At 38.7% G+C, this 22,351-nt stretch overlaps 1 protein-coding gene across 2 annotated transcripts in view; it reads right to left on the reverse strand.

The window, feature by feature from the left end:
• The window catches only part of DLC1 (DLC1 Rho GTPase activating protein), a 433,712-nt gene that overhangs the window by 211,613 nt on the left and 199,748 nt on the right, over positions 1 to 22,351 (reverse strand). For both annotated transcript variants that reach the window (XM_005698779.3, XM_018041886.1), the window contains exon 5: positions 3,097 to 3,130. In XM_005698779.3, coding sequence (XP_005698836.2) covers positions 3,097 to 3,130 — 34 coding nt within the window. The remainder of the gene's footprint in view (positions 1 to 3,096; positions 3,131 to 22,351) is intronic.

Here is a 22,351-nt window from a genome sequence, read left to right on the forward strand (position 1 = left end):
TCCTTCTGGGTGAGGACTATGTCTTGTTCATAACAGCTTCCTTGATAAAACTTAATATGATGCTTAGTGCATGTTGCTGTTCAATATATATTTGTGGAGTAAATGAACCAATGGGATGCTGTTTAACAACCACAGTCTTCCTTTGGAGGGCTTTGTCGTTCCAAGATGGCAGAGAAGCAGCAGAATGATTCCACTAGGCTGAATTTATGTAGCGATGCAGATCAGAAGAGAAGACAGCTACCTAGACCCCACACTGGGGCAACCACACAACTGCAACTTAAGAATTATTAATAGCATGCTCCCCAAATGATTTTGTTTAGAGCTTCATAAAGCCTGGTGGAGCTGGTTCCAGTTGGCTTGGATGAGAGGTCACACAGATTAAAATAGACTTTCTTAATAAGAAACAATAGGCTACATTCATTTAGCCAAACCGAAAAAAAATGACAGGCCTTAGGGGTGGGAATGAAGCTTAATCCTATTTAAAGGCTCAATTAACCCCCAGAAGATTGAGTAGGTCCTCTGCCTTTCCTGTTGTTTCTCTGTCTAGCAGAGCTTAAAAACAAAGATTCATAAAAAGGAATAAAGATATTCATATTTGTATATAAAACACTCAAAATATTTTAAATATGGCATAATAAATTTTAGAAATTTAGGAAATTGATTAGACTTTCATGGTCCTCTAAAGCCTTTTGAAATGAATCATACTCTCTTTTGAATTGGCAAATCTGTTGCCAACTGATTAAAATATTCAAACATAAGCCTCTATCTTAACATATAAATTCATTGATTAAAAAAACATTTCTTTCTTGTATTTATGTTCTCAAACAAAATTGTATTTCCTCCTTCTTGTATTTCCAATTATATTTCCTTATAATGTACTGTACATTCTCAAGAAATCTAAATTAGAATCCACTCTGGAGTGAATTTCAATCACTCTAATGTTTTAATGCACAGAAGCCAGGTTCTGCTCAAATCAGCCCATCCTGGGTTAAACGTCTGAGACAGGGCATCTGGGGGCCCGCTTAGGTCACACATACAAACCAGTGCATCCGACCTTTCACAAATCATCTGTGAATGAAACTTATCAACTTAAAAAATTTCTGCCCCAGCAGTGTAAAAATGACCCAAAGAGATAATTAAATAGTGACACTTAATTTCATGTTTTTTCTTGGTTGTTGTTATTGTTGAGGAGAAAAACATCTGGGATTATGGTTTTTTTAAAGTGGTGTGTGCATTATATGTATGTTCCCTGTTTAATTAGCTCTTTGTTTTAATAAAAATGTCTCTAAGAGGAGCTTGATAATTGAGGTGCTTCTCCCTAGCACACCGACGTCATTTTAGCAGAAAAGGTCTTCACCTCTTCAGTCTCTCAAGCAGTGGCATTTCCAGCCTTTCTCCCCCTGCCCCTCCAGCCAAGAATTCCTATCCTAATTTTCTCCTTGGGGTATGGAAGAATGTGCTGATTTTCTGGAAGAAGATGACAACTTTGCTCTGTTACACCCTTTGTTTAAATCACAGCCAATCCTGCAAATCACAGAGAATATCACAACACAAGATAAAGCACAGCTTTGGCTGAAGTTCCTTTTTCTTTGTGATGCAAATGCGCTCTTCACCATTTATGTTTTGTTCTAAGGAGATAGCTAATATCTCAATTATTGATGGTATGAGAGCTTGTAATGGCAATCTGAATCTGTTTAGTATATATCATTAGTCCAGTGCATGACACCAACGCAGGATAAACCGAGCAGTTTTTCTCTTGAACTGATACAAGATACCAGCTCCATGTTTGTCTTTTATTTGGACGGTTTACCTTTCAATATATTAGACAGAAGAGGCTAGACACAGCCTAAACAGAGGAGAACACTTTAGCTCTTGGAAGGACATAAACTATGAAAACTTGTGTGTGAAAACTATCTGGCAGCAAAAATCGAGTCACTGAACTTGACACAACATCCCCCATAAAACAATCCTATCAGAACAACTCTAATGCATTAGTGCAAAGTCACTTGAAGTCATGACATCTTTTAGATGATTCCATAAGCTTTTAATTTGGCTTTTAAAAATTACACACATCGAAGAGCTAAGTGATGTGCTTCAAGCTTGGTAAAGCACCTTTAATCTGTTTTTCAAAAACAGAATTTTTAAATTTTACACAGAAAATGTAAGACCATATTGAGGATGATCAACAGATTGTTAAAAAGCATACCATTCCACCAATCTGAGTCTAATTTTTCATATTTCTGCATTTCTTATCCCCATCCACTTCCCATAATATTGTTAAACAGTTATAATTATACCACAGAGCACAAAGATATATTACCATTTCTCTCTAATGAACTGTTCATATCGCTTCACAATTGTATTTTTGATGGTATGACATAACCTTTAAACAAGTACAACTTTTTCTAGGACTACTGAACAAGCTACTAAAATCTTTAAAAACCCTTCATAATCTTGGTCCCTCAGTAGCCTCAGGGGACTGGTTCTGGGACTCCCTGGTGGACACCGAAGTCCACGTATGCTCAAGCCTCTTACATAAAATGGCCCAGTACTTATACACAACCCACACACATCCTCCTACATCCTTTAAATTCATTCTAGATTAGCTATAATAACTAACACAAAGTAAATGCTATGTAAAGAGTTGCCTTTGTGGCAAATTCCAGTTTTTCTCTTTTGGATCTTTCTGGAAATCTTTGCTTTTTCAAATATTTTTGACCCAGATTGATTGAGTCCGTGGATGCAGAACCCATGGATACAAAGGGCTGACTATATGAGCAACAGATCTCCAAAGACCATTCCTCAGTACACTGAACAACATCTAATTGTTTTTCTCAAGAAAAGAGTTGTGATCACATTTACAATTAAGGCCACAAGAATTACATACCTTATTCTAATAAGATATAATGTTCTGTTAGAAAACCATATTTTTTCCTTGCATTTTGAACAAAACTTATTTTCTAGGAATTCAACCATAACTTTTGCCCAGAAACTGAGGAGATATATGCATTTTAGATATTTAATGAAAGGTCCACATGAAGATGGAATTTTATTCTAAAATAGATAGGAGTGAAAACAAAACCAGCGTCAACTTACCAGCCTTTTCCTTCTCTGAGAGACCTGGAATTCCCTGAAAAAGAAGAAAAGCCACAAATTGTGGTATCATTAGAAGGAAATGGCAAACATTATTATTAGGAACAAAATGATGCCCCATAAATGAAGCAAAAATTAAATAGGGCCTGACACTAGAAATATCAGAGAAGAGGAACTGAATAGACATTTTTTTTTTCCAAAGAAGGCATATAAATGGCAAACAGGCACATGAAAGGTGTTCAGCATCACTAATCATCAAGGACACGCAAATCAAAGCTACAATGAGACATCAACTCACACGTAGAGAATGTCCATCATCAAAAAAACAAGAGATGATTAGTATAGGTGAGGATGTGAAGAAAAGGGAACCCTTGTGCACTGATAGTGGGAATGTAATTCGGTACAACCATTACGGAAAGTAGAATGGAGGTTTCTCAAAAAGTTAAAAATACTTTATACTTTCCATATATATGATCCAACAATCCCATACCTGAGTATATATGTCTAAAGAAAAGGAAAGAGGATATCAAAGTGGTATCTGCACTCCCATCTGCACTGCAACATTATCCACGATGGCCAAGATATGGTAACAGCCTCAGTGCCCACTGATGGATGAACGGATAAAGATGTGGTGTGCATGTGTGTGTGTGGTTGTGTGTGTGTGTAATATTATTCAGGCCTGAATAAGAAGGAAATCATACCATTTGCTGTAACATGTGCCTTGAAGGCATTATGCAAAGTGAAATAAAGACAAATACAACATGGTATTTTTAATATGTGGAATCTCAAAAAAAAAAAAAAAAAAAGCATGAAACAAAGAGGGTAGAAGTGGTTGCCAGGGGCTGGTGGAGTGGGAGAAATAAGGAAGGCTCAGTGAAAGGTATAAATGTTCAGCTATAAGATGAATAAGGTCTAAGGATTTAATGTAAACATGGGGATTACAGTTGATAACTGTATTATACAATTGGTATTTTTTAAGAGAGTAGAATTCAAATGTTCTCACCAAAAACAGACAAATATGTGAGGTGATGGGTATATTAATTAATGAAAGAGGGAATCCTTTCACAGTGTATGTGTTGTGTGTTTAGTCGCTCAGTTGCGTCTGACTCTTTGTGAGCCCATGGACTGTAGCCCACCAGGCTCCTCCGTCCATGGGGTTTTCCAGGCAAGAGTACTGGAGTGGGCTGCCATTTCTTTCTCCAGGGGATCTCCCAACCCAGGGACTGAACCTGCATCTCTCATGTCTCCTGCATTGCAGGCAGATTCTTTACCCTCTGAGCCATCAGGGAAGCCCTTCACAATGTACACAAATGATGTATATAATCTGATACATATAATCATCAATCAAATGATGATTGATTTGATATGTATATATCAAATCACTACAATGCACACTTTAAATGTCTAAAAATTTTATTTGACAATTATTCTTCAATGAAGCTAAAAAGAAAAAAGAGAGCGAGCTGTGGCACTGTTGTAAAGTCACTAGATCCAGCTAAGCTCATAGTAAATCAGTCATGTAATTGTTTTCCTCTCTGAAGACAGACTTATCTCACCCTTAAAAGGTATTGTGATAAATGAAACTAAAAACACTTTGAATATGGATCAAATTTTTTATAGTTCAATCTCTTTTCCCATTTTGGGAGGCAAGAATGTTAACTGTTTGGTCAGTATCTGGGCCTTTCAAGTCTCTGTCCAGTCCTCTCAAGGCTCAGATTCCTCCTTTATAAAAGGGGGATAAACACCTCGACTTCACAGGGCTGCTGAAAGCACCAGATGTAGTGGTTTCTGTAAAGCACATGAGGTCCTTAGGAAAAGACAGCCACTCTATTTGCCGCTATGGGCACTGGTCCAATGAGCAAATTACTGAAATGAGAGGTTTAGACGTTCAATTCCTACTAACGATTATCTATCACTATTATTTAGAAACTAGAGTTCAGGATGAGATGTCTTCAACAGACTTTAAGGTAGAATAGTGTAGTTCTATTCTTTGTGGATACCTTAAAACAAACTAAGGAAGTGAGCTTCTGATTGCCATTCACCTCAGTCACTCATGTATAAAATACAGTTAGCATGAGGGTATTAACTTTTATTGGAAAGCCTTTTATAAATCTATCTGGCCCACTGGGATTTCACGCTTTCTGCTCCATAACCACTGACCACACAAGATGTCTACAAGCATGTCTCTCTCCCCTTCTTTAGGGGAAAAAGTCTTCAGAGTTGAAGAAAAGAAAATAGGCTCAAATGGGAAATTAATTTTGTTGCACGTGTGTATGACAGAGAGGGAGAGAGGGAGAGAGGAAAGTTCATGTGGACGTCTCTTGTAGGTCAGTCTGAGGAAATAATATCAATCTCCATTTTTGGAAATCTCAAAGATCAAGATTCTTATATCTTTGTGAGATATTGATTATTGTCGAGAACCTCACCTTTGGAATTTACAGGATTTGGAGATTGACGCAGTTTTTCAAATAAGGGAAAAATCTATGGATAAAAAAATGGAGGAGGATTTGTTTTGGCAAGATCGAGCTACAGTGAAAGCATATTTTGACTTAATCTTGATCTATCTTTAGTTGTTCACTGCTTGTTCTCTGGCTGTGAATGCTGACTCTGCATCCTGGCAAAGATGCAGCCCTGAGGAGAACATCCGGTTATTAAACGGCAGAGTGGAGGACCACGTCCAGGCAACAGGGCATCAGATGGACTGCACAGGCTTCCACCCCTGTCCTCAGCACCCTTTTATTTATAGCAAGATCATCTGATTTCTTCTTTGTTTCAAGAAGAATTTCTCTGATTCTGCCTTCCCTTGACAAGAAAGACATCCTACAGCTTTGGCAATATTTATTTACTTCTTATGTCTCTGTTTTGGGAAAGGCCTAAGAATGGAATTAAATCCATACTATATATTTTAAACCTTGGCTCAGATTTGTCCCCTGACTAAAGATAAGGGCTTTTAAATTAAATTTTCTCTTTTGCTTCAAGCAAATAAACAACAAAACAAAACAGAAACCCTTTTGTTGACAAGACTGTAAAGGGTGGTAATAGATAATTGGCTCAGATGGTAAAGAATCTGCCTGCAATGCAGGAGACCCACGTTCGAACCCTGGTTTGGAAAGATCCCCTGGAGTAGGATAACTACCCACTCCAGTATTCTTGCCTAAAGAATCCCATGGACAGAGGGGCTTGGTGGGCTATACTCCATGAGGTCGCATCGAATCGGGCACGACTAAGGAACTAACACTTTCATGGAGAAAGTTCCTCAGCGTATGAAGAGCTAACACTTACTAGGTTCTCAGTATGTACAAGGTACAGTTTTAAGATTTCACCTGCATAAACTCACTCAATCCTTAGACCAACTCCGCGAAGCCTTAAAAAGCACAGTAAGTTTTGTGAGGTCACACTGAAAGAATGGAAGCCAGCACAGAACTATTCACATGGTGATTTTCGAGATGACTAATTTCAAAATGCTAATCAGAGTGTCTTGAAACAAAGGAGAAGAAAGGTTTGCAGAGGTCCTATGGGCAGATATTGACATAGGCCACAAAATACTTGTGCAGGATGTCTGTATGAAACATTTAGAAATTCTCTAAATAAGCTCTCTCTTCTTATGGCTAAAGTGTTTTAGACAAATTGAATGTCTTACCCCCATTCCAAGTTGACCAGTGACAGGCCTTCTCCATATTTTATTCTATTTGATTACAAAGTGTGTAACCAAGCATGTGTAAGTAAATATTTAATAAAGATATGAGCCCTATCAAACAAAAATATTTTAGCCTCCAAAGAGCCAGATCCAATATGTCACGTAGACAGTGCCAGTTACTATAGAATATCACCCCATGCTCTGCATGATTCTTTAAGTTACCAAAACTCACCTCCATTAAATAACAGCACTGGCCATATCAGCACATGGAGAAAGGAAAGTCAAAGTTTAATGTATTCAACATTTAATAACTTTTCTTTTAAAGTATAATCACATAGTAATAACAGCTGGATATCCTTCAGCTGATTTATATTTGAATTTGAGGGAGAACCATCTCTTTAGAAAATGGTTTATGAATACACTGATTAGATTTGTGAAAGTTTCTAGCAATAAAAGGCAATAAATTAAAAAAAATACTGACACCTGGATTTCAATTAATTAAAGCTATTTGTTGTTTCTTAATTAGTAGCAACGTGTGTGTGTGTGTGTGTGTGTGTGTGTGGAATTCATGATCCAGTTGAAGAAGATACACAAGAATAGTTCCACTCAGAGGTTGCTGAATGACAATGATTAGCACCCTTATTGGTGCGACATTAATAGGTGCAGAAGACAGTAAATAATTACGACTACCCAGGCGGAAATGGGATGGTTTTCCTGGGTGTTGGACCCCTGGGGAGAAAGTGCTGGTCAGAAGATTTCTTTTTGCCTTTGATGTAAGAATACTGGAGTGGGTTGCCATTTCCTTCTCCAGAGGATTTTCCCAGCCAGGGATCAAACTCAGGCCTCCAGCATGGCAGGCGGATTCTTTACCACTGAGCCACCAGGAAAGCACATTTCTGGGCTTGGGGAAAAAAAAAATCACTTCATGCAAGCTGTCTGTATCGTCTGGTACAAAGTAGGTGTTCATCAAATTTTTGTGGGAATAAAAAACCCAAGTGTCTATTTGTATATATAGTTCAAGTAATATGCATGACTGTTGCTTATGAGAAAGCTCCCATAAAAAGCATATTTTTGAATTCATTAGGGGTTTTTTCTTAATAGCTGCCATATGTTTCATTTGAACTGTATCCTCAGGAAGTGATTTAACATTTCTGGCAATAAAGCAATTAAGTAGGATTTTCCTGCTGGCCATATGGGTTCGCTGTAACTTCATATTTTCTTCTCTCATTTCTCAATGGAACAAAGGGAAGTCTAGTAATAACTTCCAAATGAGAGAAAAAAAAATTATTCATCGTCTTTTGTCATTTTTCTCCGTGATATTCAAATGATAGGAATACCACCTTTTCTGTGGCTGTCCTTACCTTCCAGCAGTTCTCCACATGCAAAGATTTTCATTTATGTTGATTTGTTGAGCTGTTTTACAATTGAATTTTTTTTAAGCCATTAAACAGAAAGGTTTTTAGTGAAAGGGGAGGAAACACTTTGCTTTCTCTTAATGAAGTCTTTTAAAGCTGTGTGTGGGAACCTAGACTGTGTGTGCGTCTGTTTATGTCTCTGGACATGAAACGTGTTGGGGAAATGCTCATTTTGACGTGCCTTGCGGAAACGCTGTAGACATACGTTGATTCATTTGGTCTGTTGCTAGAATAGCTTTCTGCACTTACAGAAGGACCTTAGCTGGATACCTTTTAGGAATTTATACCAACTACACAGAAGCTGCCAACATAAATAGTAACATAAGTAATGGATGTTGTACCTGAATCCATTTCATAAAATGACAAAGCATTCTAATTGATCTTGATGATTTCTAAGTTCATCTTAATGATTTCAGGTGAAAATGGAGTAGGATTTTTCCTCTTTAATATGTTATTTTTATTAATATGTCAAGTCATATATATTGTTGTTGTTGTTCAGTCGCTAAGTCACGTTCGACCCTTTGTGACCCCAGGGACTGCAGTTCGTTAGGCTTCCCTGTCCTTCACTATCTCCCGGAGTTTGTTCAAACTTATGTCTATTGTGTCAATGATGCCACCCAACCTTCTCATCCTCTACCACTCCCTTCTCCTTTTGCTCTCAGTCTTTCCCAGCATCGGGGTCTTTTCCAATGAGTCGGCTCTTCACATCAGGTGGCCTGATGCTCTAAAGTATTGGAGCTTCAGCTTCAGCATCAGTCCTTCTAATGAATAGTCAGGGTTGATTTTCTTTAGGACTGACTATTTGATCTCCTTGCCATGCAAGGGACTCTTAAGAGTCTTCTCCAGCATCCACAGTTCGAAAGCATTAATTCTTCAGTGCTCAGTCTTTTTTATGGTCCAACTCTCACATTTGTATCTAACTACTGGAAAACCGTAGGATCTATATGGACATTTGTTGGCAAAGTGATGTCTCTGCTTTTTAATACTCTGTCTAGGTTTGTCATAGCTTACCTTCCAAGGAGAAAGAGTCTTCTAATTTCATGATTGCAGTCACCATCTGCAGTGATTTTGGAGCCCAAGAATATATATTATTTAATATAAAATAATATATATTATATATATACATATATAATATAGAAATGTATATATATATTATATAGAAATGTATTTATATATCGCCTAAGAAAGTTATGTTTTTCTTAGTGTTTTGGAATTGGGATGATAGTCTACTACCATCAAAAAGGCCTTTTGAAGGAATTCCCTGGCGGTCCAGTGGTTAGGACTCCACACTTCTACTGCAGGGGGGAACAGAGTTCTTTCTGCTTGGTCCCACAAACCATTCAGTGTGGCCAAAAAAAAAAAAAAAACCTTTGCAAGTCACTCCCTTACAACAAAGGACAGCGATGAGAGGCTGAAAGCTTCTACTTGTAGGTTCCATGTAGGGAAAAATGCTACCGTTTATTTCGTCCTTTCTGTCTTCATAGGTAGTGCTTATTTTGTATGTTTTCAAATATTAGAGATGCTGGCACGGAAGTGTCTGGACTATTGTCTTTTTCTATAGGAATTTTTCTCTATTTGCCTTCTTAAAAATGGGAAGAATCAGTGGCAGAGTAAATTATTCCTTTCCTTTAAGAACATTCCCTTTTATTCCCACAAAATATTATATAGTAAATTTCAAAGTACATAATTATGTCCCTAAAAATTGGAAGAAAATGTCCCTCAGTGATAGAACTCCCTCGGTCTCAGAGGAGAGCACACAAGAGTCCATTGTGGGCACAATGGACAACAGGAAGAGGTTGGAAAGTCATATTTTTGTTTTGAAGACATGAAAGACAACATTAAAGGACAGTAGGTACACTGGAAAATGGATTTGTTTCCATGTCTATTCACAGACTCTTTTGAAATCACTCCTGTCTGTGATTTTGTTAACCAGTCAATGATTTCTGTTTGCTTTTATCTGAACAAAGAAGTTCATTGAGAAAGCTGTGTCTGATTGGCAATCTGATAACATCTGTTTTGGTTTACAAAGTCTTTCTCCAGCTTTGACAGTCATCTTTATTTTTAGAGCAGTTTTAGGTTTACGACAAAACTGAGAAGAAGCTACAGAGTTTTCCCCCTAAATCCCTTGCCTGGACACACGCATATTATCAATAATGCCCACCAGAATGGTACACTTGTTACAACTGATTGGCTTACATCGTCACATTATTAGCACTCAAAGTTCATAGTTTATATTCAGGTTCACTCTAGGTGTGGTCTACTCTACAAGTTTGGACAAATGTACAAGGACAGGAAAAAAGTGAGTGTTAGCTGCTCAGTTGTGTCTGACTCTTTGTGAAGGCCAGGCTTTTCCATTGGTGGAATTCTCTAGGCAAGAATACTGGAATGGGTAGCCATTTCCTTCTCCAAGGGATTTTCCCGACCCGGGGATCAAATCTGGGTCTCTCACATTGCAGGCAGATTCTTTATCGTCTGAGCCATCAGGAAAGCCCCTGTTTAAGGACATGTATCTACCATTATAGTATCGTAGAGAACAGTTTCATTGCTCTAAAAATCCCCTGTAAATCCTCTGTACTCCATTCATCCCTCTCTCCTTCCTAACCCCTGGTGACCACTGATATTTTTACCGTTCCCATAGTTTTGCCTTTTCCAGAATATCATATAGTTGGAATCAATGTAGCCTTTTCAGATTGGCTTTTTTCACTTAGCAATATGCACTTAAAGGTTCCTCTGTGTCTTTTCATAGCTTGATAGCTCATTTCTTCTTAGCACTAGGTATGTTCCACTGTGTGAATGTGTTAGTTTTTTACCCATTCACCTACTGAAGGACCTCTTGGTTGCTTTCAGATTTTGGCAACTTTGAATAAAGCTCCTACAAATGTCTGTGTGCAAGTTTTTGTATGAACATAAGTTTCCAATTTCATTAAGTACTAATGAGTGCAATCGCTGTAAATGTGGGTTTAGTTTTGAAATGCTCATCTTTTGATGACACAGATATGTGAATAGTTGTATTAAATAAGTCGCGGTGGGTTTACCCTTCTGACTTCTATAGTTTTGTCTAGCAGTGTGTGAGATTCATGAGCAGAGAACAAAGTTCTTACTTTAACATATGGTTATAGCTGAAAGACAACTGGTGAGACTTCCCTGGTGGCCCAGTGGTTGAAAACCCGCCTTCCAATGCAGGGGACATAGGTTCAACCCCCAATCAGGGAACTAAGATCTCACATGCCACAGCTAGAGAGGCCCGCGCATGGCCCACTGCTGAGCCTGCTCTCTCTAGAGCAGGAGAGAAGCCTGTGTGCTGAAATTACAGAAAGGCTGTGCACTACAATGGAGGCTCAGGGCAGCCAGAAATTAAAAAACTAAATTTAAGAAAAGATGACTATGATCCTCTTCTCCTGACCTTTTCCAGATATAATCTAACAAATATCTCCCTTTCAAGAGCAGCATGTAGGTTGCTCACTGGTTTAACGAAGTGCACTCAGACCCAAGCAGCTCAGGGCAGTTCACTCCTGATTGATAGAAGCGTCAGGTGTGGCTGCCGTTCGCGTCCTCGGTGGACAAGCCAGTTGCGCTCTGGTGCCTGCTGCAGCCTACAGGATACACAGAGTCTGGTGGGCTAGGAGAAGCGGGCTAGCTGTATATGACGTGCATACAAGAAATGTGTAGGGAAACAAGGGTGGAGCTACAGTGGCGCTTGTTATTCACTGGTAGGAAAATCTTCAACAGTAATATAATTGTTGGGTAGCAGGTTTCTTTTTCTTTTTTTGCAGTAGTTATTAATATAATTAATTTTAATTTTAACAGCTCCTTTAACTCTCAAAAATGTCCCAGTTTGGATAATAATTTATATGAGAACAAGGATATCATCAATAGCATCCTATGTCCCTGGTTTTAGGGTAGGTTTGGCCTATAGAAAGCCCCAGTATGAGATATAAGGCTGTGATATTATTTATAATAAGAAATATATCTTTGGATCTTCCATCCCTTTCCTAGCATTGCTGCTGCTGCATCGCTTCAGTCGTGTCCGATTCTGTGTGACCCCATAGACGGCAGCCCAAAGCTCCCCATCCCTGGGATTCTCCAGGCAAGAACACTGGAGTGGGTTGTCATTTCCTTCTCCAATGCACGAAGCGAAAAGTGAAAGTGAAGTCGCTCAGTCGTGTCCGACTCTTAGCAACCCCATGGACTGCAGCCTACCAGGCGCCTCCACCCATGGGATTTTCCAGGTAAGAGTACTGGAGTGGGGTGCCATTGCCTTCTCCGAACACATATGCTACCTCTACCCATTTCCCTTGTTCCTTACAGAACCGGTCTAATTGTAAAACAGTATTATACTTGAGAGACCCTCCTAGAAACAGGGCTCCTAAAACGCTTGGAATTTTCTAAGTTAGGAGAGTGATAAAAGGTGTCTTCTTTTATGCTAATGAGGTGACTCTTTGACCCCACTTTGAGATGGGGGCTGGCTGCCAGTGAAGCCAACCAGCCTCCTGGAAGGAGAGGGGTGCAAGTGGGGACCGAGTTCAGTTGTCAGTGGTCAGTGAATTGCCAGGAGTCATGCCTATGTTAGGCGCCTCCATGAAAACCCAAATGGCCAGCTTCTGGGTTGATGAACACCTGGAGATTTGAGAAGACTGGTGTATTCGAAGAGGGAATATTCCCATACCTACCCCTTTGCAGTTCTTCTATCTGGCTGCCCCTGAGTTATATCCTTTCACAACAAACCAGTAGTCTACTAGGCAAAATGTTTCTCTGAGCTCTGCAAGCCAGTATATCAGCTTAGTTCAACCCAAAGAGGGGGTCAGCAGAAGCTCCAGTCTATAGCCTTTTGGTCTGAAGCACAGGTGATGACCTGAGCTTACAAGTGGCATCTGATGTGGAGGGAGGGGGCAGTCTGTGTGACTGAACCCTTAACATGTGAGATCTGATGTGACCTCAAGGTGGATAGTGTCAGAGCTGAGTTAAATGGAAGGATACTCAGTGGTGTCTGGAGAACTGCTTGGTGGTGTGAAAGAAACCCTCTCCCACATTGGAAATTGATTGCTAAACCTCTCCAAAGGGGAAGGAGTATTTATTCCTGTGGATCCTACAGTTGCCTTGAACTGTCCTTTTACCCAAGGTCATTGCTCTTCTCAAGCAGCTAACTCTGCAGACTTTTCCCCTCTGGGTCCTGTTAACTTCTCTTCAGGGCCGTGAGGTAATCATGGCTCAGCTAGGGGTACGCCCTACTGGTTATTGCACTAACCCTTGTATTTCTCCTCCCCTATGACTTTGTAAATAGTCCCTTTGAAACTGATTCTTCCCCCCATATAATCCTATTTCAAGTGCTTCTTCTATTTCCTATTGGAGCCCTAATTGGTACACTTCTCTTCCTTTCTTTCTTCTATGAATGTGCACAAAAATTTCATTTCTCCACTTGCTCCCCTCTCTCTCTGTGGGGCATTATGTAGGGTACAGATGGTAATAAAATAAAAAGCCTTAAGAACCACTGATGTATCTTTTAATGTCTATCTTAGTCCCAGAAAACTGCATTTCAAAATAGGTCAGTGAATTGTGAGCCTCCTGCGAAATGAAGTTTGTGACATTGCCACATTTTCAATTCCTGCTAATGTTGACGAGGTTAGAGTCATTGAGGATTAGGAATATAAGACTTGGGGAGAGCAATGCACTCAGAGAAGGCATGAAAGCCTGTAAGCTATAAGATTAAGTAAGAATAAGAACAGCTAGCCATATTTTTGTTTTTAAATTTAGATGGAAGGATTGGAAGGATAATTAGCCATACCAAGTTTGAAATCATCAGCATCCAGGTAGAAGTGCTTCAATGCTAATTTTCTATATAAAACTTGTTAAGTTTATTTTGCACATTAGCCATAAAAGTGAGACTTTGTAGACATACAAGAGCCAACTGAAACTGACATATTACTTTAGAAGTTAGATAACATTTTGACTTCATCTTTAACTAAATGTTCTGCTAAATATGTTTTCAACAAATATTTATCAAAGGCTGAGTAAGAGATAGGAGATGGCAGGACAAGGCAATGGTTCAGAGTTTCAGAGAAAAGACAGGGTTGAAATGACCATGTGTACCACTTTTTTGACTAATATCACTAAGGAACAAGTGCTCACGTCTTCCCAGGGTGTGCACCCAGGTGGGGAAGAAACAAGGCAGGGTGGGGATGGCCTGGATTAAAGGCACTAGGCAGAACCAAATAGGGAGGCAGAGTACAGAAGGGGAGATGTTTGAAGCAGGACCATTAAGAGACCTGTGTTTACAGGGGCAGGTGGAAGCTGAGGAAGACAGAAAGAGGTTGAGAAAAGAAAGGCAAAGAGAGAAGCAGGTCAAGAAGAGTCACGTGATTGTAGGCATCAAAAGGGTAGTGTTTTGGGAAAAGCTGGACAAAATGGTAAACTGCCTCACTGCCATGGGGAACAGGCAACACACAGTAAGAGGTGACTCTTATCCAGCACCTATTCTGCGCCAGGTACTCTTCTAAGCACCTGGCACATATTCAGTTCAGTTCAGTTGCTCAGTCGTGTCCGACTCTTTGCAGCCCCATGAACCGCAGCACGCCAGGCCTCCCTGTCCAGCACCAACTCCCGGAGTCTACCCAAACCCGTGTCCATAGGGTCAGTGATGCCATCCAACCATCTCATCCTCTAGCGTCCCCTTCTCCTCCTGCCCTCAATCTTTCCCAGCATCAGGGTCTTTTCCAATGAGTCAGTTCTTCACAATAGGTAGCTAAAGTATTGGAGTTTCAGCTTCAACATGAGTCCTTCTAATGAACATCCAGGACTCATCTCCTTTAGGATGGACTGGCTGGATCTCCTTTCAGTCCAAGGGACTCTCAAGAGTCTTCTCCAACACCACAGTTCAAAAGCATCAATTCTTCAGTGCTCAGCTTTCTTTATAGTCCAACTCTCACATCCATACATGAATACTGGAAAAACCATAGCCTTGACTAGATGGACCTTTGTTGGCAAAGTAATGTCTCTGCTTTTTAATATGCTGTCTAGGTTGGTCATAACTTTTCTTCCAAGGAATAAGCGTTTTATTTTCATGGCTGCAGTCAGCATCCGCAGTGATTTTGGAGCCCAGAAAAGTAACATTGTTTCCACTGTTTCCCCATCTATTTCCCATGAAGTGATGGACCGGATGGCATGATCTTAGTTTTCTGAATGTTGAGCTTTAAGCTAACTTTTTCACTCTCCTCTTTCACTTTCATCAAGAGGCTCTTTAGTTCCTCTCCACTTTCTGCCATAAGGGTGGTGTCTGCATATCTGAGGTTATTGATATTTCTCCCGGCAATCTTGATTTCACCTTGTGCTTCTTCCAGCCCAGCGTTTCTCATGATGTACTCTGCATAGAAGTTAAATAAGCAGGGTGACTATATACAGCCTTGACGCACTCCTTTTCCTATTTGGAACCAGTCTGCTGTTCCATGTCCAGTTCTAACTGTTGCTTCCTGACCTGCATACAGGTTTCTCAAGAGGCAGGTCAGGTGGTCTGGTATTCCCATCTCTTTCAGAATTTTCCACAGTTTATTGTGATCCACACAGTCAAAGGCTTTGGCATAGTCAATAAAGCAGAAATAGTTGTTTTTCTGGAACTCTCTTGCTTTGTCCATGATCTAGCAAATGTTGGCAATTTGACCTCTGGTTCCTCTGCCTTTTCTAAAATTAGCTTGAACATCAGGAAGTTCATGGTTCATGTATTGCTAAAGCCTGGCTTGGAGAATTTTGAGCATTACTTTACTAGCACGTGAGATGAGTGCAATTGTGCAGTAGTTTGAGCATTCTTTTGCATTGCCTTTCTTTGGGATTGGAATGAATACTGACCTTTTCCAGTCCTGTGGCCTAATAAAGTGTGTAAGTTCCGCAGTCGTGTCCAACTCTTTGCAACCCCACGGACTGTAGCCTGCCAGGCTCCTCTGTCCATAGAGTTCTCCAGACAAGAATACTGGAGTGAGTTGCTGTGGCCTCCTGCAGGGGATCTTCCTGACCCAGGCATTGAACTTGAATCTCTTACATCTCCTGAGTTGGCAAGTGGGTTCTTTACCAGTAGCACCACCTGGGAAGCCACAACTGAGTGAGCTCTCTCCAAAGCCGGGTGCTAGCAAGGAGCACTTCAGATGGAGCTTGCTTTCAAACCCTGGATTTTTCATCCATCAGCAGGGATGCCAAATGGCTAATTTATACTTAGAATGGGTATACCTTTCACCATGGCCAAAAGTATTTGGTTTAGTGGATATTTAGTTTATAAAAATGTTTGTGATTATGAGCACATCAACAAAAATGAAAGCATACAGGAAGCATAGAATAGACACTTGACCCCAGACAGCAACTGCATGATAACTGAGATTCCATTTCTTCTCCTTGGCAAAGAATCCTTGCAGAAATCATGCTCTCAAAACCATCCCACTATGGTCTGCTTCCCTCAATCGACTCCTTGGATCCTTCTCCAAACATTGTTCAATTCTGTGACTTATTGTTTAAGCTGACAAAAGGTAGTTTGGGTTTTAAATGATCAAACCGGTACGAATTAAAAAAAAAAAAGAAATATATTCTAAACTTCAACAAAATGGCGCTGTATTATCTTAAACTCTTTTTGATCTCCATTTGGAATATATGGCCTCATGGTGACTTCTGCTCTCCATGAAGTGAGTTAAAAACTTGTCTAATCAATTCTTTTTAAGAACCTAGGAACCTGTTGGGGTAACTCCAAACTTTTGTATCGGGTGCCCAACTTCATCCAAGGATCCATTTTCTGTACTTAACAAAAGAACATATTTGCTAACATGTTTTAAAATTAAAACATGAAAATAATATATTTCCCATTTCTAAGGATTATAATACAGTAAGATTCCAAAACCACAAAACTGATGTCATCCGAATTACTTAAAATGCAGAATCTAGTACCAGGAAAGAACAACACATTTTTTGAATATTTAGGTTTATTAACCTATACAGGACACAGGGAAAGCGTAAAGGAACTGAAGACAGTGATGTGATCCCAAAGTGAGATAGCTAATCAGTTCAGTGCATTTGGATAACAAACAGAAAATTATCTTTGTAAAGAGGCCTCTTCCTCTTTCCTATGAATCGCTGTCTTTTCTATAGGAAATTACCATTATATGAACCCTGAGTCAGGAGCACACTTCATTCCATTCTCAGGGTTTTCCAAAATTTCTATCTTTATTTTTTTAGGTAAGAAACAAATATTCTTTTAAAAGGACTGTTATTTGCAGGCTCTGCTGATAATGATTCACACAAAATCTACGTGGCCTAGATGAAAGAGTGACCTATTTTTAAGTGTCTTTGTAGAAATTCAGTAAATGTCTCACATTCTCTGCTAGGCCTACTTTTAATTCTCATATCTGTTTTTCTTACTATTTGGGTCAAAATTCAATTAATAAACTGTACTTTTCCATATATTCTCCATGCTGAGAACCTTGAGTACTAGAAAATTAAAGATTTATTGAGGTAGGTCTGAAAATATTTCTATTCAAATGTCTGATTTACATTAGGGTTTTGAACAACTATTTTTTTTAAGAAGCTATAGTAAATTTTCTTTTATGATATGCAAAATTAAGAATAAAAATAAATCAAAATTGCTTTTATTAAATGCTTTAATTTGTTAATCAAAACATTTAAGATAATATCTACTGGCTCTTTTAACTGGTACCTATTGCTATTCAATACCCTTGTACATTTTAGTTTTGAGAAACAACAATAAAATAAACAAATAATATAGTTTTAATTGTTATAGTTAAATGTTTAGAAGATTTTTGTTCTACTTAGGCAAGGACTGTAGTATTTTTCTCTCTTTTTACCCCTTGTAAAACTTTCTTACTTTGATAGGCACAAACTGTTACATTGAATTTACATTATTACCTTGGACTTCATATAGAGCTGACATTCTACCATATAATTAATCCTCAAAGGAATTAAATTGGGTATTTGGAGAACTCAGAGCTAGTTCTATGGCCTCAAGAAAATTAAACACTTTAGATCACAGTTTTCTTAGTTATAAAGTTTTAGCATATCTTTAAAATTCCAAACTTTAAATAATTCTTAATTTGTGCTAACACGTCACGAGTTTCTCTTGGAAATGTCTGTCAGCAAAAAACTTAGCCAAACTGAAACCATATGAGTTCTAGGAAGTAATATTTCTTTGCTGCATAGAGATGGTATTACCCATAGTGTTTACTGTGATGGTTTTAATATATGTCCAGAAATCTTTGACCCTCCTTCCTTTAAAAGGGGAAGGCTCATTCCCTTCTCTAATAAAATATAGTGAAAGGCAACTTCTGATGTGATGTTACACAAAGTGTTGCAGCTTCCTCCTTGCTCTCTCTTTTGTGTGCACTAGGATCAGCTAGTTCCCGTACCATAAGGACACTTAAGTCCCGCTGTGTGGTTCACATGGCAAGGAACCAAAGTCTCCTGCCAAAAGCCATGTGAGTAAGCCATATTGGAAACATCCTCCAGTCCTAGTTATGCCTTCAGAAATCTTGATAGCAAGCACAGGACAGAGATGCTAAGCCAGAACCACCCAGCTAAGCTGCTCCTAAATTTCTGACCCACAGAAACTGTGTGGGATCATTCATCGTTATTTTAAGTTGTTAAATTTCAGGGTAACTTGATATGCAGCAATAAGTAACAAATCCATTTACCTGTATATTCAAATAAGGAATTTATGACTTTTTTTGTACACATCTGTGAAACTAACTGAACTAAAATTCATCTTATTTCCTAGAGAACTAGATTTTTTTCATGCTCCTTTAAAAGATTGTTTCATGGGGACTTCCCCAGCAGTCCAGTAGTTAAGAATCTGCACTTCCTTTTCAGGGGACATGGGTACTATCCCTGGTGGGGGACCAGGATTCCACATGCCATGCAGTATGGCCGCCCAAAAGCCATATATTTGGAAATTAATAAACATATTTGTAAATAACTCATTAAAAAAAGCAGTTTCATGTTCAAAGACATTAATTTGCTCCTAAGATTCAAAATCACAAATTTCCCCTCATACAATTAAATAGTATGTTCTTTTGCGGCAGACCTGATGTAAATCGGCAGAACGATGGGCCTCTCTATTCTTTACAATTTTTCTCTCATCATTCTTTGCAGCTAAGCATTCTGCTTGGGTTGATGATCATCAATTATTAGCATATTTATTGAGTTCCTCTGGATATTTTAAGCGAAAATAAGAACTATGCACAACATAATAAAAGCAGTTCTACTGTTAAGGAACTTAGATTTTTCAACAAGGAATGATGTGAGCATACACAGTCAGGCATATGGTGTTCACACCATATTGACATAGACACAGACATAAGGTAATGCAGTAAAGTGAATGCCTTATTGTTATATAACAATTATATATTGTTATATAATAATACATAAAATATAACATTACATACATGTATATAGATATATATTAAGTATCTTAATTTATCCTTATAGTAATCCTATGTGGCATCCAATAGGCATTTCACTTGGTGGTATTATTTCTTTTGAAAACAGATTTTCTCTGATTATTTTTTCTGATTATATCTTAGAGACTTAAAAATATGGAAAGGTACTCTAGGGCAATGTAAATGTATATCAACTCAGCAAGCTGACTTATGAAACATGTGAAATAGTACTGTATCTCAATGCATCCGATTCTGTGGCTTCATTAGACCCTGTCAGCATGTGCTGCTGAGCACAGTAGGGACAGTCCGTTACTTGTACAGCCGTGGCGGATTCATGTCAATGTACGGCAAAACCAATACAGTATTGTAAAGTAAAAAAAATAAAAAATAAAGAGCAAAAAAACCCCCCAAAAACAAAAAAACACTGCCTACAGGGTCTAACAAATCAGACTGAAATCTTTGAGTCTTACATCAGAGAGAGATCTGGCCATGTTTTTAAAAATTTGTGTTGTTTTTGCTGCTGTTCTCTCTCAAGTGAGTTCATAAGGAAACTCTCTAAAATACCATTGTAAGCGCACAGAAGATTTTTAGTAGCTCATATTATTGACAAACATGACGCAGACATGTCTCTAGGGCCATTCCTCAAACGTGACTTTAAGATAAGCTCCAACTTTATCAATAGGATACGACATCCTTCTTTGTTTTCTTTTCTGTGTTAATCTGAATAAGATCTTAGCTTCCAAAATTCAAGCCATGTACTTTTACTAATGAGGTAGAAAATGGAAGTTTTTTTTTTTTTTTTTTTACAAATTAGAATCTTATTGCACATCAAGCATTTGTAGAGTCTTTACTAAACAAAAGAATTTGGAACTTAAAGCAACCAAAATACAATTATAGTTGTGTTTTCCTTGATAAACATAGAAAGTGTTATGTTTGTGTATAAAATATACATACATGTATATATTTTAAGGCGATTATTAGAGTATCAAATAGTCTTTTGACTATACTTTGGTGATGCTATGAAATGATTATTTACCATAAGATAATGCAAGTGACTGACTTGTTTGAACACTAAGTGCTAGAAACATTTCTGCTTTTCTTGAAATTACATGGGCATGTAAATGACTACACAAACAGACACAACTGGGAGTGAGAATCATAATAACAAAGAATTTTTTTTTAAAAGAACTTTGTAACTAATGGCAATTATTTTACAAAACAACTGAAAAAATAAACAAGAAAAGAGAAATCTCAGAAGCTGATCAGTCTTTGCCTGTATAGCCTGTTTAGAGCCCTGAGAGCTTGGAAAGGAAGTAAAAGTGAGGCTAATGAGGTTTTGGCTTTTAGACCTGAGCCAGTCCCTTGAGGACACTGTTGGATTAGTTCAAGTATGGTGAGGGAGGGATAATATGATACACAGAAAAAATTTTTTTCTTGCTTCCAACAGTCCTACTAAATTGCACAATCCTTCAACAACACTCCTCAAACATTTAGACATGTTCTGGGACAATAATTTTTTGCATACACAAAGATAATCTCAGAAGGCCTTAAATGTTATCCTGCTACATGACAGGTTGGCAAGTGGGTGGTTTCTAAGGACCAATCATAAGGTGGAGACATAAATGAAGCAGGCTGAGTGAACAATTCTTAGTACATAATTGGCCTTTCATGTGAAGACAAACAGCTGCTAGAAATTTCTGGAAAATTCTATAGAGGTTTAAAAATTCATAGAAGAACAACTTTGGCACTATAACAGATGAAAGTTAGCACTGAGTAATCTCTGGGAAAAGACTGCCTTCTTGCATCACATTTTAAAACATGAGGTGGTTTATATTTATTCCAAATTCAACTAAGAAAATGGCTCTATTGACCATTCACTCAATATATAATAAAACTTAGTATCACAAGGCAATGAGGAGGGTATTAAAAATTATGAAGTATAATTCCAAGTGTCATTAAACTTGAGATTTAAGAGAGAGAAAAAGACATCCACATGCAAATTTCAGTAACAATTCAAGAAAACAAGAGGTAATGTTTGACAGTAAGAAGGTCTAGATCTTTATTTAAGGAAGTCCCACTCCAGTACTCTTGCCTGGAGAATCCCATGGACAGAGGAGCCTGGTGGGCAGCCGCCTACGGGGTCGCACAGAGTCGGACACAACTGAAGCGACTTAGCAGCAGTACACTTAGAGTATTATGTGAGTATCGGTTGTGTGAATGCCTGCTAAGTCGCTTCAGTCATGTCCAACTCTTTGTGACCCCATGGACTGTAGCCCACCAGGCTCCTCTGTCCGTGGGATTCACCAGGCAAGAGTACTGGAGTGGATTGCTGTGCCCTCCTCCAGGGGATCTTCCTGACCCAGGGATCAACCCTGCATTTCTTATGACTCTTGGATTTGCAGGCCAGTTCTTTACTACTAGCACCACCTGGGAAGCCCGAATATCAGTGGACTTCTACTTATTTTTTGGAATGTGGTATAGCAGAATGCCCAAAGGCTCATATAAAAGTACACATTAGTGTGTATATATCTTGTCATTCAGAACTCAAAAGCCACCCACTGCTTTCCCCTGTCAACTTACTAGGTTGGACAAGCAGTATCATGGGCTTCAATAAGTTGGCGCTCCAATATCTTTCCTCCACTAAACCCACCAAAAGAACCTGACAAATCAGATATATCTGGGTAGTAAAACAGGTAGAATTAGGATTTCTAGGCATTCCCATCTCAGATTAGCAAGGTTAATGGTTCTCAGACTCAAGTGTACATCAGAATCATCTTCTGGACCCTGCT

The sequence above is a fragment of the Capra hircus genome, chromosome 27 (assembly GCF_001704415.2).
Source record: "Capra hircus breed San Clemente chromosome 27, ASM170441v1, whole genome shotgun sequence".
Classification (NCBI taxonomy): Eukaryota; Metazoa; Chordata; class Mammalia; order Artiodactyla; family Bovidae; genus Capra; species Capra hircus.